Source organism: Onychomys torridus, chromosome 3 (genome assembly GCF_903995425.1).
Source record: "Onychomys torridus chromosome 3, mOncTor1.1, whole genome shotgun sequence".
Taxonomy (NCBI): domain Eukaryota; kingdom Metazoa; phylum Chordata; class Mammalia; order Rodentia; family Cricetidae; genus Onychomys; species Onychomys torridus.
The window spans coordinates 29488873-29507123 of record NC_050445.1 but is presented as its reverse complement, the minus strand read 5'-3'; the positions used below and the strand labels follow the sequence as shown (position 1 = coordinate 29507123).

The window sequence follows — 18251 nt, the reverse complement described above, 5'->3', positions numbered from 1 at the left end:
GTGCTTAGCTGGCTATGGTGATCTGCAGTTCAGCCCTGGCTAAAGAGCCAGAGGACACATGGTAAACCCACAGTCACCCACAAAGCATATGCTGTAATAATATCCTGTGTGCTGTGAGCACAGCAGCGTAGGGCACAGAGTGGACCTGGAAAGCTAGGCTGTGCAGTCCAAAGGGCGGGTGTTCTGGTTCCAGCTCCGCCTCTTATCTGCTGTGGGGCCAGGTAATGAGATCTGTCAAAGTTGAATTTCTTCCTCTTGGCGAGGCTAGCTGTCGTTCTCAGGGGCTGTTATCAGAGCTGAATAGGAGAGGTAGGGAAAGTCCTTAGCACATTTGCTTGATCATTGTCAACTACAATTGACATTAGCATTAAAATAGAAATATATGCTTGCTTCACAAAAAGAATGTTCAGTGAATGATGACAGATTGCTAAGCAGCAGTTGTTTAAATTGTTTTCTTTTTTCCTTTTAAAAGCACTTGCCTCTAGTTTTTAAATTAGTCTCTTTCCATTTTTCTTGATCTGTACACTCACCACTCCTGATTCCAGAGAGGAATAAATGTTTCTCTCTTCACAGAAGCCCTGCCCTGAGTAGAACATTCCCAGTTTTCCTCCTAGGAAGAAGTACAATGACCATCTTATTAGTTAAAAATCTGGGACCATCAATGGGCTGAGGTCAGGGCACAGGGATGGTGTTGCAGTTAAGTGTGTTTCCCCTGTACCAACGTCTTTTGTGAGTCCCAGCAGAAGCCCTACAGTTGGAGGCAGTAGGGAGCCTCCACCGGGCATGTAGTTGTAACTCCCAGAATGCCAAGGGCACCTGTAGTCACACATGTGGCATACTCCAACATGCAAGTTGACACTGTAAGAAAACCTCCAGCTTAACTGGTAGGAGTTCCCCAGTGCTCAGGAGAAGCACAATCTCTCAGTCCTCCTCCTCCTTCTCTTTGTTTTTGTTTTTTTTTAATCTTAAAAAAAGTTTTTAAAATTGTGGTTTTGATGATGAAATACAGGCCTCACATGTGGCAGGCAGGCTCTTAACTTATCTCCTCAGAGTAATTAAAGAGGTTGTCACCTCAAATCACTGATGGCATCTGTTTTCTTATTTTATAGCATGGCTACATTCATCTACTAATTCTCTGGCTATCTGGTGGGTCCCTTTAACTAATGAGAAAGAGAGAGAGAGAGAGAGAGAGAGAGAGAGAGAGAGAGAGAGAAGAAATAAAAATACTAAAATCAGTATTTCCAGTGTGCCGAAGAAAAGGTCAGCACCACCAGGTTTTCCCAATGATCACATGAACTTCACTGTCCATTCAACCCGAGCTGCTGTTACCACAATCTAAAGGTCTTTCTTGCTTAGCTTCAAAAGAAACAAAACCAAAAAACCTGAAATCCACAAAAACCAAGGCCTGGAGAATGAGAGATTAGTAGAAGGAATGGACTTCCTCGAGGCCAAGCTTGAAGACAGAGCTGAATTCTGTCTCAAGCCTCCATCCTGTGGGTGGGTGGGTAGGGTTCCAGTAAGGTAGGAAAACCCCAGAGCTGGGCAGTCCTTCTCCGCAGGGGGTGAGTTCTCACCTTGTTCTATGAAAATCCAGATTGACTAAAACCTCGGGCCCCTAGTGACTAGGAATGACGGTAAAATGAAATCGGTCAGGAATTTTTTTTTTTTTTTTAATTTAGGTGGTGCAAAATGTTATATACATTTGAGCTTGGGGATTAAAAATGTACCAGCTATAATTAAACACATTTTAAATCCAAAACTGTCCTCTCTCTTTTCAGATGGCGAGACAAAGGTTTAAAAAGTTCAGCAAGTTGGAACTGATTCTCATTGTTCTGCTGCTTGTGTTGTTCATCATTGCCGTGGTTCTCATCGTGCTCTTAGCCACTTCCACACCGTTAAATGGTAACGAGTGACCCCCAGTCTCTCCCATACCAGAGCAAACTCACCACCGGCGGTAGAGAAGTCACACTTTTATATTGCTTCGTGTATGTACGAATGTGGCTGTGAATGCATGCAGACTGTATGTATCTTACTGAATATCTACAAACCATGGCAGGGCAATACATAGTAGTTTTAAATTCTGCAACCTCCATTTTCACATCTAACTAGTGCACTGGATCCAGCTCTACAATCGGCTTCATATTTGTATTTGCTGAATATAATAAAATAATTATAATTCAGTTAATGTTGATATTGGACAACATGCTATGGAAAAGGAAATAATGTGCATATAATTTGTAATAGATCAATTCAACTAAATAAGGCCCAAAATTGGTTCTTAAAAACCTACTCATCTTATTTTTATCAAAAGTTTTTTTTGAGCTGGTATATCTCAAAAGATTGGCTAAGGTCTGCTGAATGATCCAGGCTTTCTATCTGCCTCACATAGGAATCACTTCTTGTGGGAACCAGGCAGTGAAGCGCCGGCTTGTGATTGCAGCCAAACCTTTTTTTTTTTTTTTTTTTTGTCCATTTTACTTAATCCCCAGCTACATCAATTTTTCCTTTTTCAGAAAGTAAGATTAGAATCTTAAAGGTCATTTATCTTTTAAAGTTCCACGATCCTGAAGGGGGAGCTAAAGCCTTAAGCAGAAGCCGGTCCAAACACAATTTGTTTTATACATCGTTTGTTTTGAACTGGAAACCCCAGTGCAAAGAAAAGCACCTAGAAACAGCATTTTCTTGTTATAATGTCATTGTTTATTAAGATAGCACTGTAAATAAAGCTTCTTCCCTATGTAAGAGTGCAGGAAGAATGCCTTTTCTGTTTTACTGATCTTTACATTAGAAATCAAAGTTTTGAGCCCTGGGGTAGTTTCTAGACTTGTGGATTCCTGTCAGTGTTTGTCACTTGGGAGTTTATAATTACAAAAGAATGCCACCATTCAGAAGTGTTCTGAGGGACTAGGGATTGCCCCAGAAAACAGAATTGAAGTTGCTGTGCTTTAGACAGCACGTTTACTGTACCTCTCTGTGTATAGCTCCTGCAGGGGTCCGTAGACTCGTCTATAAGAGCCAGAGAATTAGTGTTTTACAAGCTTCTAACGATTGAGTACTTTCTCTTGTATGTATCATGTTTCAGGGGAACTCCAGCAAAGAAGGAGATGATGTTGATATACATAGAGATAAATACAGTTATCAAGAACAAAATAAGGTGTTGTAAAGTAAAAATGAGGAATTTTAAACACATGGAACTAGAGCTCATTCAATAGAGGAATTAACAGGGTTGGAAGTGCTGAGAAACCTGGTCCTATTGCATGCCTGTGGTCATAATTCTAATCATTTTATGACTACTTTTGTGTTATGACAATCCTAGATACTGACACAACTGCCACTCCAGATGCTCCAACCACAAGAACCACTCTTAACCCGCCCAGTTGCCCAGTGCTAAGTGAACTGGAACGGATAAGTTGCATCCCTGACAAGTTACCTGATAAGGTTTGTGCTATGTGTCTTGTTTTCACTTAAGAATTCATAACCCAGTGCAGTTTCTTCTCTTCCTTTCCTCTATTCCTTCTCTTTGATCGCCTCCTTCTCTTTCTCCTCCTCCTCTCTTTCCTCCTGATCTTCCTCTTGTTTTCTTCTTTCCTACTTCATGAATTCTGTGTGTATGGTGGTATTTGTAGCTCACATAAATTAAACTGCACCCATGTTTGTATGGTCATGTAGCTTCAAGGGAAAAAGAGCTAAAATACACCCTTGGGTTGCCAGGCTCGGCAAGTTGTATCAGAATTTCAGATAAACCATGGCCATGTTTTTAGGGTAAGTATGCTCCATGTAAGGTTTTAGACTTAGTGAAAGTGTGTTTATCTTTTTTTCACATGGCTACTCCTGATTGCAGTCCTCAACTCTTTCACTGTCTCTCTTCGTGCCAGCATTCTGTCATCTCAAAAGGTTATCTGGGATCTATAATAAAAAAAGTCATGCATGTGCACACAGCATGATTTAACGTAAGGACAAAGTCTCAAGAGTTGAACTTTGGAAGGAAGAAGGTAATTGATGCCAGAGTAAAGGGCTTGCAAGGACATGGCACTTTAGTCCAGCATTTCTATATAATTAGCTTAGGCACATCTGAGAGTATCATGATAATAAATAAAAAATGACCTGCCATTTACATTGTGAAAATCAGAATGCTATCTAAATGAAAACTGAGTCCAGCCTCTGAGTGAAGTCCACTCAAGTGCAGCAACAGATTAGCATCAAACGCACAGTGGATGCTTGTGTGCACGTGTTTCTTGGACACATGCAGCAGCCTCTCTGTTCTCCCAGTCCTGGAGTGATCTGTGATGTTCTAGAAAGTCATTGCTCCCACTCCCAGGCCCTAGTGGATTACTGTTAATGAGAGGATAGGGTGCAATAGAGGTGGGCATGTCATGGGGGAGAGAGGCATCCCAACCATCCCTTTGCTTATGTCAGGCAGTAGGCAAAAGTAAAAACATGAAGGTACCTGAGAAATGAAATCTCAACAAGAAATCACGTGTGTCCAAATACCCTTATATGTGGTGTTTTATGGCCCAACATTTGATAGCTATTTATCCCCCCTTTCCAGGAGCTCTTTTTTGTTACATAGACTGTGTACACAGGAACATGGCGGGAATCTGTTGGTGGAGAGGCAGGGAGGTCAGCATGATTGACTAGAATGCTGGCAGAGAATATGAGAAAAAGAGAAGAGGAGGTCTTGGAGGAAATAGCAGAACTCAGAAGTCAGAAGGGAAAGGTGTTTGAGTGTGATGTGTTATAGCTAGCAACAGCCACTGGGGCTGAGGGAAGGTAGATAATGATAATAGGGACAAAAAGAAGAGAGAATGAGAGACTCAGAGAAAGGTAAAAGAACACAGAAGGGAGAGAGAAAGAAAAGCACCTTGGGTATGGGGCTGAAACTAAAGATAAGTGAGAAGGGATGTGATGGACACAGAGAGAGGAATGGGAGGGGCAATAGTCACTTTCCCAATGATTTGTCTCCCCAGCCTCATGGAACTGAAGGTGAATTCAAGGAGGAAGTAGTCATCAAAGCTGCACTGGGTGGGGTGGGGGGCTAGATCATTGAGTGGAACCATTCTGTATAGTGCAGAGAGGGCAAGAGTGTCCAGGGAAGACTGCTAAGACTCCAAGGTACATCGGAGCTTGATGACTCACAAGGACTGTCTGTATGTGCTTTGTTGTGGAATGGACAGCTATGGTCTAGATGTGTTTTACCGAAGCAACATTTTTTTTCCCCCCACTGGGTTTGTAGAAAGTTGATTCAAATCAAAGAGTTTGTTAGTGTCACCTTATTCTAGGAAATGAATTACTAGGCAGCTCCCAGAAGCAGGCCATTTCTTAACTATGTTAGCCTTACAGTATTTCATCTTGTTCCAGGATATTGCTGAACTTCTAATGTCATGACTGCCACAGTAATGTTTGCATACTGCTGTTTTAATACACTATTATAATTCTTTCCAGGCAAGTGCGGTTCAGAAAGGGGCTATTAGATTTTCTAACATGATGCACCTATCCGAATAACCATGTGATCTTTATGTTCATCTATTGTCTTGCTTCTCTTTTGCCCAGTTGGAGGGAAATACTGCCACTTTAAATTGTCTGTTTTCTCATAGGAGAGGTATCTAAGCTTATGTGTTACAGTTGCTATGTGACCCGTGCACTGTATGTTGATCTAGCGGTCTAGGTTATTGCTGAGGGGCTGAATGTATGGACGATTTATGCGTTGTGTGTGTTAAAAGGCTATATAGAGGTGGGTAGGATGGGGTGATGAATCCAGAAGATAGACTAAGTGGAAGGTTCCATTGAGGCTGTTGCTGTTTAGTTTTATCCTTCCCATCTCCTCTGCTTTAGGATAACAAGAAAACTAACAATCGAAATGTCTTTGAAGGTGACTTTGATTGTAGATACAATTGTTCTTGTTCTTTTAAAAAATGTGTTTCTAAGATTTATTTTATGTGTATAGTGAATGTATGTGTGTGCATCATGTACATGCTAGATGCCCTGAGAGGTCCTAAGACAGTGTTGGAGCCCCTAGAACTGGAGTTGAAGATGATTGTTAGCTGTCATGTGGGTGCTGGGGACTGAGAAACTGGGTCCTCTGCAAAAGCACAAGTGTGTTAACCACCCAGCCATCTCCCTAGCCCCTTGTTTCTTACTATTTATTTAATCTTATTGTTATTATTATTAATTATTTTGGTTTTTTGAGACAGGGTTTGTCTGTGTAGCCCTAGCTGTCCTGGAGCTAGCTTTGTAGACTAGGTTGGCCTCAAACTCACAGAGATCTGCCTACCTCTGCCTCCTAAGTGCTTGGGATTAAGGTGTGCACTACCACACCAGGTTTTGTTTCTTGCTTTTAATGGAGGTGGTGGTGGTGGGTATCTGTGTCTAGGATTGGAGACAACCTTGAGTCTGGTTAGGAGAATTTTTAATATTTGTTTTGTTTTTTACTTCTTATTGATTTTGTTACATGTATACAATATTTACCTATTTTACAATTTATTTTTGAAGAGATTAAGCTCTTAGATTCTTTGTTAAAAAAGTTATTTCTTCTTTGAGAATTTAATAATGTATTCTTTTCCCTACAGTTTAACTTATTTTTTTAGTTAGAATATTTTTTATTGAAAATAAGTTTTTTAATATGGTATATTCTGATTATAGCTTACTCTTTCCCAATTCCTCCCAGATTCTCCACACTTTCCTACCAGCAAAAATCCACATCATTTCTTTCTCTATCTTGTTATGATATAAACAGGCATCTAAAAAATAATAAAATAAAATAAAAAAATAAGAACAAAGAGACAAACCAGAATAGGACAAAACAAACAAACAAACGAGGAAAGAAGAAGCTAAAAAAGCACATGTAGATACAGAGACATACACATTCACATACATAGAAATCTCATCAAAGCAGTAAACTAGAAACTGTAATATATATGCAAGGGATAAAAAGCTCCCCCCAAAGCATTTTGAGACAAAGAATCTCTAAAATGCCATTGAGTTCTTTTGATGTTGGCCATCTATTGCTGGGAATGGAGCCTTGCCCTTAAGAGTAGTTTGTATAACCAGTGAGACACCATTGGAGAAAACTAATTTTTCATTTGTGAGTGATTATCAACTGGAAACAGCTCTGAGTTGGTGATGGGGACATGTGTCCACTTCCCCTCTCAACAGTGGGTCCCTATCAGGTCTAGACCTGTGGGGGCCCTGTGCATGCTGCCACAGTCATGTGAGTTCATCGTTGCCCTGGTCCTGCTGTGTTTAGAAGGCTAGTTTTCTTGGTGGTGCGCATTCCCTCTGGCTCTTATGCTCTTTCTGCTTCCTCTTCCTCAGGGCTCCCTGAGCTGTGGGGGGACGGAATTGATGGGGGCATCGCAAGGAGGACTGAGCGTTCCAAGGTCTCTCATTCTCTGAACCTTGTCCAGCTGTGGGTCTCTACTTTTATTCCCATCTACTGAAGGAGGAAGCTTCTCAGATGATGGCTGAGCAAGACACTGATCTATGAGATTAGGAGAATGTCATGATGGCTAATTCCTTTATGGCTACATTCCTTTAGCGCTGCATTTCCATTCCTGGCATCGCCCCTAGACCTCCATCACTCCAGGGACCTCCTTGAATCTCTTCTGAATGCATTTTTCTCCTCTTAGTCTGCTTACACACGCACTAAAACCACTCCCTGCACATACCCAACACTGTTACTTTTATCAGTTCGGTCTGTGTATGAAGTCAAGTTCAAATATTTTGTTCTATTATTGTGGACTGTTTAAGTCTCTTATACCTTTGTAATCCACGTGCAGATTTAAGAGACAGCCATTGACATGGATTTCAAGTCCATCATTTGTAAGGCAGGGCCCCATTACCCTCCTTCTTGATGCAGCCTTTTCCCCAATTCCAGATTTTATTTATGACAGGGAACAGAAATGTTTAGCTGAAGTCCAGATGTTTAGCTCAGGAAAAGGATATTAAGTAATACATTTAAACACTTTAATTTTTCAGGGTTAGAGTTCTTGTGATTATATGGGAGAACAAATTTTCATACTTAGCACAAACTTCCATATTCTAAATTACTAGGAGAGATGTTTAATCTGAATGCAGTTGACACGGATTTTCCATAGCAGCAATGATAATTCCTATGATATTAGAAAGGCTAACTTTTTTTCCCCTTTGGTTTTTTTATTTTATAATTTAATTTAATTTTACATATCAGCCATGGATTCCCCTGTGTCCTCCCCCTTGCCTTTCCCCCAGCCCCTACACCCCATTCCCATCTCCTCCAGGGCAAAGACTCCCCTGGGGATTCAATTCAACCTGGTGGATTCAGTACAGGCAGGTCCAGTCCCCTCCTCTCAGGCTGAGCGAAGTGTCCCTGCATAGGACCCAGGTTCCAAACAGCCAGCTCATGCACTACGGACAAGTCCTGGTCCCACTGCCTGGGTGCCTCCCAAACAGTTCAAGCTATTCAGTTGTCTCACTTATCCAGAAGGCCTGATTCAGTTTGGTTCATAGTTCATGTGTTTTCATTAGTTTGGCTATTTGTCCCTGTGCTTTTTCCAAACTTGGTCTCAACAATTTTCACTCATACAATCCCTCTTCTTTCTTGCCAACTGGACTCCTGGAGCTCCACCAGGGGCCTGGCTGTGGATCTTTGCATGCGCTTCCCTCAGTCATTGGATGAGATTTCTAGCACAATAGTTAGGGTGTTTGGCCATCCGATTCCCAGAGTAGGTCAGTTGGGGCTTTCTCTCGACCATTTCCAGTAGTCTACAGTGGAGGTATCTTTGTGGATTTCTGGGGACCTTTCTAGCACTTTGCTTCTTCCTATTCTCATGTGGTCTTCATTTATCATGGTCTCATTCCTTGTTCTCCCTCTCTGTTCTTGATCCAGCTGGGATCTCCTGCTCCCCTAAGCTCTCTTTCCCTCGACCCTTGCCCTTCAGTACCCCGCCCCCCCACATCCAGTTTGCTCATGTAGATCTCATCCATTTCTATGTCATTGGGCAATCCCTGTGTCTTTCTTAGGGTCCTCTTTACTAGGTAGCCTCCCTGGAGTTGTGAGTAGCAGTCTAGTCATCCATTGTTTTACATCTAGTATCCACCTATGAGTGAGTACATACCATGTTTGTCTTTCTGAGTCTGGGTTACCTCACTCAGGATGATTTTTTCTAGATCTATCCATTTGCCTGCAAACCTCATGATGTTGTTGTTTTTTTCTTCTGAGTAGTACTCCATTGTGTATATGTACCACGTTTTATTTATTCATTCTTTAGTTGTAGGGCATCTAGGTAGTTTCTAGGTTCTGGCTATTACAAAAAATGCTGATATGAACTTTTCTGAGCAAGTGCCCTTGTGGTATGATTGAGCATTCCTTGGGTATATGCCCATGGTATAGCTGGGTCTTGGGGTAGATTGATTCCCAATTTTCTAAGAAAGCGGAAAGGCTAACTTTTAATATTCAGAAGTGTTGTTATATTTCATAGAATACACATTTTGCAAGTTACTTATCAATTCAGAATTTGGCTTATGGCGTCCTTTTCCACATTCCAGTTTCTTATCAATGTATTTAAGTGATCATGTTTTATGACTCACCAACAAAGATAGTGTTCTTTGCTGATATAATTACTAGCCTCCACCTAAAAATTGCTCTGGATTTATACAACAATCAGTACATAGCCATTAGTTGTTTGTAGGAAGAGCAGTGAGCTACAAAGTCCCCGAAATCGACCTGAGGTTGGACCATGTTCAGACATGGGACAGAAGCACATCAGAGAAATGGAGTTCCTGCCTGGGTTCTCAGCCTGCTTCTGCTTTGAGGAACTCTGACTGGACAGAACTGGAGTGTTGTCACATTTCTTTGTCTGCTGTTTCAAATCCTTATCAGCCAGGGAGACAATGTGTATTCAGATAAACATATTAATTAAGCAGTGATTATTAGATACCATTAAATTAAATCATGAACACTTTAAAGATGTATTCTCTAACCTTTGAGAATTTCATACATGTATAATTTGACGATATTTACTTCCCCCTCCAGCTCTTTTCAGATCTTCCCATATCCCGCCCCCTCTCAAATCATATCTTATCTCTACCCACGCCCTCTATTGATTAAAAACTTTAAAATTATGATCTCAAAGGTCATGGGAAATATTCTCTGAAAATACCTTGTAGTCTGATTTGGAGACTTGAAAGTCTATTTCTATAAAATTCTGCTATCAGATCTTACCTTGGCATGGAACAAAGTGGCCATGTTAGCTTTTAAAACCTTACTCAAGATGCACATGTTCTAAAATAGTCTACGGTCAATATATTTCCATCATTCAAGATTACTTCTATTTATTTATTTATTTATTTATTTATTTATTTATTTATTTATTTATTGCAGTTTATTTTATGTGTATATGTGTTTGTGTGTTCATGTGCTTCTGTGTACATGTGGAGGTCAGAGGACAGCTTGTGAGAGTTTGCTCTCTCCTCCCAACATGTGGGTCCTAGGACTGAACTCAGGTTTTCAGGCTTGGCAGCAAGCTCTTTTAGCTGTTGAGCCATCTTGCTGGCTCAAGATTGATTTTGCTTGTTTATTTTTAATTTTTGCTAAGTTGCTGCATATACAAATGACCAGGTACTGTTTTGGTGAGTACAGATTGATTAGGGTTCCTTTGTTATTGAGTACTTTAACTTCTAAAATTCCTGCTTCTGCTAGAAAATGGGACATTTGTCTTTAGGGAGATTCACTCGCTCCATGGTTTTGCTCACAACATCAGGTTGTCCTAGTCCTACAAACAATAGGTGTGTCTTCAATGTGAAGCCCACAACAGCAGAGCACTGACTTGAGCATGTCTTGGGCTGCTATTCTCCTTAGCTCAATGACATAGCTATTCAGTAAAGTGCTGGGTGACTGTGAGCCCTCTGCTTAGCACCCAGTCCACAGTCTCTGGGTTTGACTGAATATTACTGTCTTAATAAATTTTGTGTTGCTGTAACAGAATACTGAAGACTGGGTAAGTTATAAAGAACAGAAGTTTACTTCTCATAGTTTTGGATGCTGGGAAGAGCATAGTCACACTGATGTAGGTCCTCTTGCTACATGCTCACAGGGAGAGAAGGGAAAAGGCATTGAATCCTGTTCACGAGGTAGAAACAGCAAGTTTTGATCACTGATGTTAAGGGGCCCCACCTCTTAACATCATCACAATGGCAGCCCCTGAACTCTGGGGTGGATGATTTTAGTATAACAGTCACTAATACGGTTCTGAACCCTGCTTTCTTAGACCACGGCCTTTCTGTTTAGGTAATCTTGTGTATGGTATATGTGTATGGCTGCCAGAAGAGAATGCTAGGCCCTGCTTTACCAACCTCACTTTATTCCCTTGATACAGGTTCTCTCATTGAACATGAAACTAAGTGTTAACCAACATACACCAGAATCCTGTTGTCTGTTCCCACAGCACTGGAGTCATAGATGCATGTGGGCACACCTGGATTATTTTGAGGGCTTAAGGGATTCAGATTCTTTATGTTTACACAGTAAGACTTCTTGGCTCATCTCCCAGCCCTCCCATGTATTTGTGAGAAACTACCCCAAATTTAGTGGCACAAAATTACAATTATCATATTGTCACTCATGATTTTATGGGGGTAGAAACACATGCAGGATTTGACTTGATCTCTTCTATCCTGAGTGCTGCTGGATGCAGTAGCTTACTGGCTTCTGGTGGCTGATCAATTCTGGTGAAGAGACTCAAGATGGGTTCATCCATGCATCTGGCACCTTGGCCAAAACAACTGTGAGGATATTCTTTGTTGGGCACTTTTCCCCTTTCATGAGGTCTCAGAGACTCTCTTAGAGGTCTCTTCATTGGGCAGGGCAATTGGATTTCTTCCATGACAACTCAAGGCTGCAAGAGATGTGGGACAAGCCTGCTTATCTTCTTAAGCTCGGCTCAGGAGCGGCATTGTGCAGTCTGTTTACCAAATCTGTCATAGGCCATTCAGACTCAATGGGAAGAGCCACCTCCACCTCTTTACGTCAATACTTACAATACTAGGCTCTAGTTTTACTTTTTCTTTCCTGTCAACTTTTAGTATGGAATGCTTCTTTATTTCTCCTCTTCTATAGCTCTTAAATGTCAAGATAAGTAAGAGCTGGGCAGAGTAGAGATTCATTTCATTTTAAAACAGGGGCTTCAGGATTTGATTCCTCCGCACCTGTGAGTTCAGTCATCTGTATGCTGGTGCTAAAGCCTAAATACCGTTACCCAGCACCCCATGGACAAAAAGCCTGCAGATGCTGAATGCCTTGTATAAATGGTGTGCCATTCATAGAGCACTGCCACACGTCTCCCTTTATACTACTAGACTTAGTCATTGTTAGATTATTTGAGCTGCCTCTGTAAGTGCTAGGTAAAGAATTGTCATGTTCTGTCTTAGGGGATAATGATAAGAAAGATAAACTTGTTCAACACAGACGTCTTTGTTTAAAATATTTTGATCCAATTTTGGTTAAATTCTTGAATGTGAAAACTTGTGGATACAGGGGACTGAATATATGTGTAGTACATTAAAAAGTAAAATGGCTTTACATTTTTTGTCTACATTTTATCAGTTACTCAGGAGTGTGCCGTAAAAACAATGTGTTATGTGCTGCATCTCAATTTCATTCTGTGATTTAAAGTTTTTAAAGTTTTTTTTCCCTCCACATATTTTGATTCCTCTTTCTTGGGTATGTGCCATATCTGGCCTGTGATATCTACAGGCTTCGTATCAGCTGGGAGGCTGTACCCCCAGGACTGAGTTTGGGGAGCCTTATTGGATGTGAATGCTGCCTTTTACACATCGTTCTTCTCATTTGCTCGTCTTCAGTGACTTTGTGAGCTTACATTCCAGAAGTGTCTGCTATAGGGAGTTTTTCTACTGAGTTGTTTAACTATAATTTCCTTTCTTTCTCTTCTTAGCACAGGGCTTCATAGTGGCGTTCTCCTACTCACTCCCTCTGTTATGATCTCACCCCTCTTCCTCTCTTGTCCTTCCCTTCACATCTTAAAGAGCCCCTTTCATTTTTATGTCCTTTCCCCCATTAATTCCCCATAGAAGAGAAGATGTTCAACACTCACATTTGTGAATCTTCTGCCATTGTTTTGCATCATTTATTTGTTTATTTCTGAGGCAGTGTCTCATGTATCCAGCATGGCGTGGCCTTGAATTCACTGTAGCTGAGGATAACCTTGAATTTCTGATTTTTTTTTCTAGTTCATCACCCTAGTGTTGGGATTATAAGCATAAGTATCAGTGCCTGGAACGTGGTGCTAGGGACAGAAGTTAGGGCTCTGTGCATGCTAGGCAAGCACTCCACCAACTGAACCACAACACCAGCCCCGGCCATGACGTCTTTAGCTATTCAAGCCATACGCTAGCCGACATGACCACTTTCCCTAAGGATTTCTTCTATCTGCACGTGCACTACTCTGTCCTCCTTTGTTCCTTACCGGGGACTGAAGGTTTCCTCCCTCACCCTGGTTTTCCCTTCCTTGGTGTGTTAGAAGTTACTGTTTGGGCAGTGTCTGTTAAACTTTGATCCTCACATTGAACTTGGTGTTTTCTTTCTGTGTGCTTTTATCCTCCCAAGTCATGGTTCTCGTGTCATAGCGTCCCTCTGCAGTTGATTCCCAGGTGTCCCATTCCTTCAGGGACCATCCCCTGGGAATCCTGCCTGGTCTCTCCTTCCACTTCTCACTATTGCTCAGCTCCACTGCAGTAGCTGGTGTTTCTGAGTCGACCAGCAGAGGCCATTTACGTTCTTGTTGCCTTTGCCTCTCTGATCTTTGTTCTTTCCAGTGCAGTGAAAAAATGATTAAGCTCTGGTTGTATATAAAGCCACCCCGCTTAACATCCTTCCAAGCACCTTTGCCTTTTCTCTCTGTAGTCTGTTTCATCTGAGTGTGTTTTGAAAGGAAGGAACCAAGCCACAACTTCTGATTAAAGTTTATATCATAGTAAAATTGGCCCCATAGAAATATGGGCCACATGTAGATGTCACTTTTTTTTTCACTTTCAAAAACAGATTGGGCATTTTACTTCAGAAATTTAAGATCTCGAATGTTCCCCCCCAAAAAAAATCTACAAGGTTTTGGGTACCAACATGGTGCTGCAAGTGGAAATCCTCATGCAATGAAACATTATTTCATAGAAAAAAATTTAAATGTATTTCACAAGTCCTGGGAATATAGTTGGGTGGTAGAGTACTTGCCTAACATGCAGGAAGTTCTAGGTTTAACACCAGTACTGCAAAAACAAGCAAAGCAAACAAACAAATAAAAAACAGGCAGGGAGGATCCAAAAAGTATTTCACCTTCTGGTTATGCATCTTACCTATCAAAACAGGTGAAATGTGTGTTTAGAGGGTCCTATCTTCAAAAAATGTTATCATGTAAATATAAATAATCCAAAAGTCTGAAGAGGAATCTGAAATTGAAACCATTTCTTGTTCTTATTCTTAAGCCCTTTGGATAATGGATACTTAACTTGTATTGGCTATCAGTGTAAAAATTAGTATTCAGTTAAATGTAATTATTCATATATCTCACCATTTTTTAACTTGACATCTGCTAGACATTGACATATTTTTATTAACACATATCTAGTGATACTCATAGGAAAAAGAAATGGACATTTTTTGGCTTTGATTTCTCAATTGTTAAGAAGCCCTTGGCAGGGTTCACATCTGTAAACCTCTACTCTGTGGATTCTGAGTTCCATATCTGTAAGGCGTTGTGACAGGATGTATTAGTTATTCCCTGCTACAAAGCAAATTGTCCAAATGATAATGGTTTAATGGAACAAGCCTATTTTCTCAAGGTTTCTCTGTTGAAAATCTGGCTGGCTTTGGTTTTGTTGGGTAACTCCATCTTTGAGATTCTCAAAAACCACAGTGAAGGAGTCTTCTGAGATCACATTGATCCTTTTAGCTTATCGATGTGGGTTATTTTCATGAGTTCCTCACCATGTGGTCCCTTCCATGATATAACAGCTTGCTTTTCCCATGGTAGGTGCTCCAATGGAGAAAGGGAAGGAGAATGAGCAAGACCAAAGCTATCTTGTGTCTGTGGTCTAAGCTGGGGTGTGTCATCCACAGTTGCCTATTAGCTGCAAGACACCAAGCCCACACATGCAAGGAGAGATTATTTTTTTGTACTGCTTAATGTTTGTTCTGAATGTTTCTCCAAAATTAGATGCACTAGGAAAGAGAATGTATTCATTTTAGCTTCCATTTAACTCACATATCAATTGTGGTATAGACAGGCATCTTCCTTAAGGCAAAACTATGCTCTATTTGGTTTGTCAAGGAAAGATTACTTTCTGCCTCAGGAGGAGTTGAAATTATATATATATCATGTATACATTTAAAAGGATTCTTCCTCAAGCCTTTAAACAAATAGTATGGTCTTTCCACCTAGTGCTTCTGAAACTTCCAGCAAGATAGACCCAGGGACACCCTTAGACATGATCTGTCCTGACTTTACACCTTGCATTCTGCTGCTGCATTTGCTGTACTGAGTATATTTAGTTCATACACAGAGATCCCAAACAAATGCTGACACCCCCGCACTGCAATGCAGTAAGTGAACAACAAATTAAGTCAAATCGAGATTGGCTTGGTTTGAAAGTGTCTGAAGAGAGTCTTTTTCTGTTGTTCATTTAAAGGTAATATACATGAAGCTCCATTTATAATTTTGGAATACTGGTGATGTAACTATATTATTGTTTAGAATTTTAAAAGATATTTACCAGCTTTTGTGTGTGAAGCATACATTGCCTCCCACGCCATAAGAAGAGTGCAGGCAGGGAGAACTCTAGAATTTCTACCACTTGGTGTCAGGTCTTGTGGGTAAAAGTGAATTGTTGTTATCTCAATCTCAAATGGGAATCCCAAGTTTGCATTTCCTAAAATGTAATGAACTAAATGGAGTTAATAGTCTAATCTCTGTTTCAGGACACATGTGACCAGCGTGGCTGCTGCTGGGATCCTCAGGGAGCCGCTAATGTTTCTTGCTACTATTCCAGGAATCATGGCTACCAAATGGAGAGTGATCCTGTGTTTACAAATGCAGGTAAGCTGAAGGTAGAACCTTAGACCTGGAGGCTTGGCTCCATCCTAGGGACACCTGTAGTAGCACATAGAATACTGACTACTCTGTTGTCACACTTTATATGTGACAGAGGTGGGCACAGCTCTTGTTAGTGATTAGATCTTATTTTGGCATCAAGCAGTAATCACCCTCTGCCCCAGGAATTCCGATACTGTGTCCTATTTCTGGCTTCATTTTTCTTTTTGTATATAAAGATTTTTCTTTCTTTTTTGTATAAAAAGATTTATTCATTTTCTTTATTCTTCTCTTATCCAATACATCCCATGTCTCCTTTTCTCTCAGTCCCCTCTCCCTAGATCCACTGCTTTTCCATTTCCCTTTAGAAAAGAGCAGGCCTTCAAGTGAACTAGACTTGGGATAACAAGTTAAAAAAAGACTAGCCATAAATCCTCATATAAAAGCTGGGCAAGGCATCCAAGAAGAAGGAAAAGTGTCCCAACAGCAGATAAAAGAATCAGAGACACGCTCACTTTCACTATTAGGAGTTCAACAAAAATCCCAAGCTATACAACCACAGTGTGTGTGTGGAGGTCTGTCTTCACTTTTATGTATCTTCGTGACTTTATATAACCATCACGACCATTTTGGTTCCCAAATTTATAAAGTGTGCAATATGAAAATAATAATCTCCAAGATTCCTTGCAACCCTATTCTGGTGTAATTTTTATGAAATGGAAACAGTTACAAATTTATAAGCATATTTCAGAAGTTACCTAGTTAACATCAGTCTTCATGAGCTGATAGTCTTACCCCTAAACAAAGAGCATAATAATGAGCATTCTGGGATGAGGATGACAGTGGGTACCACCATGGGAAGGCTCCTACTGTAAAGAAGGGGTGGGACTCTTCAAGGTCTCAACCTGCTCTTCACTTGCTGTTTAACTGAGGATATGACTCCAGTGAATAAGATGCTCTGTAATATACTGAGTACATAACTGAGAAAGAATACTAACTGAGACCATAAAGGTGTTTGATCCACATGGGATGACTGATGATCAGGGAACATAACAGTTAGCCATTTGGGGCTGTGTTTTCACTCAGATCTTAGAGAAGAGGGTTGTATAGTTTTGGATATAGTAATAACAGCACTTATCTTTAGAGTCCAGTCCAAGATGAGATATGCATATCCATGAGGGGATCTGTATCTATATCTTCCCTTCTTTGGAAGATAAAGATTTTTGTTTGCCCCATTGACCTAAACTTAAATTTTATGTGGCCACTATTTGAAAATTAACAGAACCAACTATGAAAGCCCTTTCTCTTCTACATGTTAGGATTCACAGCCCAGTTGAAAAACTTGCCTTCTGCACCCCTGTTTGGAAATGACATCGAAAATGTCCTGCTCACAGTCGAGTACCAGACATCGAATCGCCTCCACTTTAAGGTTGTAGTTTGTTTCTTCAAAATCTTATGCCTCATAAGTATTCTTATACCTCATAACTGCAATTCCTGCAGAGGAGAACATTTTGCTAAAGGAAGTAGCTTTCTCTGTTGTAGTCATGTGGTACCTGCTTGTCAAGGTCTTTGATAGCCTTCTTGCTGTGTGGTAACTTCCTCAATACATATAGAGTTTATCAATGAGCTTTCAGTTTCCACTCATTTGTCCCAGATACCATGGAAACTGTAGAAGGGATCAAAGTGCTACCACCACACTGAATTTTCTAGAGACAGCCTTTAGAATCACAGTGTATCTCTACCTGAAGACTAATATATACCCAATAGACAAACATATGAAGCTGGCAATGTAAACAGCACATTACTTGAGACATAATGCCAGTTTGATCAGTGTCCAATTTCCAGGCCATCTGCACAGAAAGCACTGGTGCTGGAGAGGCCACTGGTAGTTTTGAATGATTGGTAAGTTTTCATTTGGACTTTGTTTCTATTCATCTCTCTGTTCAGTTGACCGACCAAACCAAGGGAAGGTATGAAGTGCCTCATGAGCATGTGAAGGCCTTCAGTGGAAATGCTGCTCCTTCCTTGAACTACCAAGTTGAGGTCTCTAAACAGCCGTTCGGCATCAAAGTCACAAGAAAAAGCAATAACCGTGTGCTGTAAGTTTTGGAAATTTATCAAGGGGGGTGGGAGTAGGAAGATAATGATAAGGGGAAGTGTGTAAGCTGATGACTTTAC

General features: G+C 40.7%; 1 protein-coding gene across 1 annotated transcript in view; it reads left to right on the top strand.

Annotated features, from left to right (window-relative positions):
• The first annotated feature begins 1778 nt into the window (after positions 1–1778).
• The window catches only part of Mgam (maltase-glucoamylase), a 90717-nt gene continuing 74244 nt past the window's right edge, over positions 1779–18251 (top strand). Inside the window, exons 1-5 of the mRNA XM_036181844.1 lie at positions 1779–1902; positions 3317–3438; positions 15962–16079; positions 17393–17502; positions 18021–18172. Of these exons, the coding sequence (XP_036037737.1) occupies positions 1779–1902; positions 3317–3438; positions 15962–16079; positions 17393–17502; positions 18021–18172 (626 nt within the window). The remainder of the gene's footprint in view (positions 1903–3316; positions 3439–15961; positions 16080–17392; positions 17503–18020; positions 18173–18251) is intronic.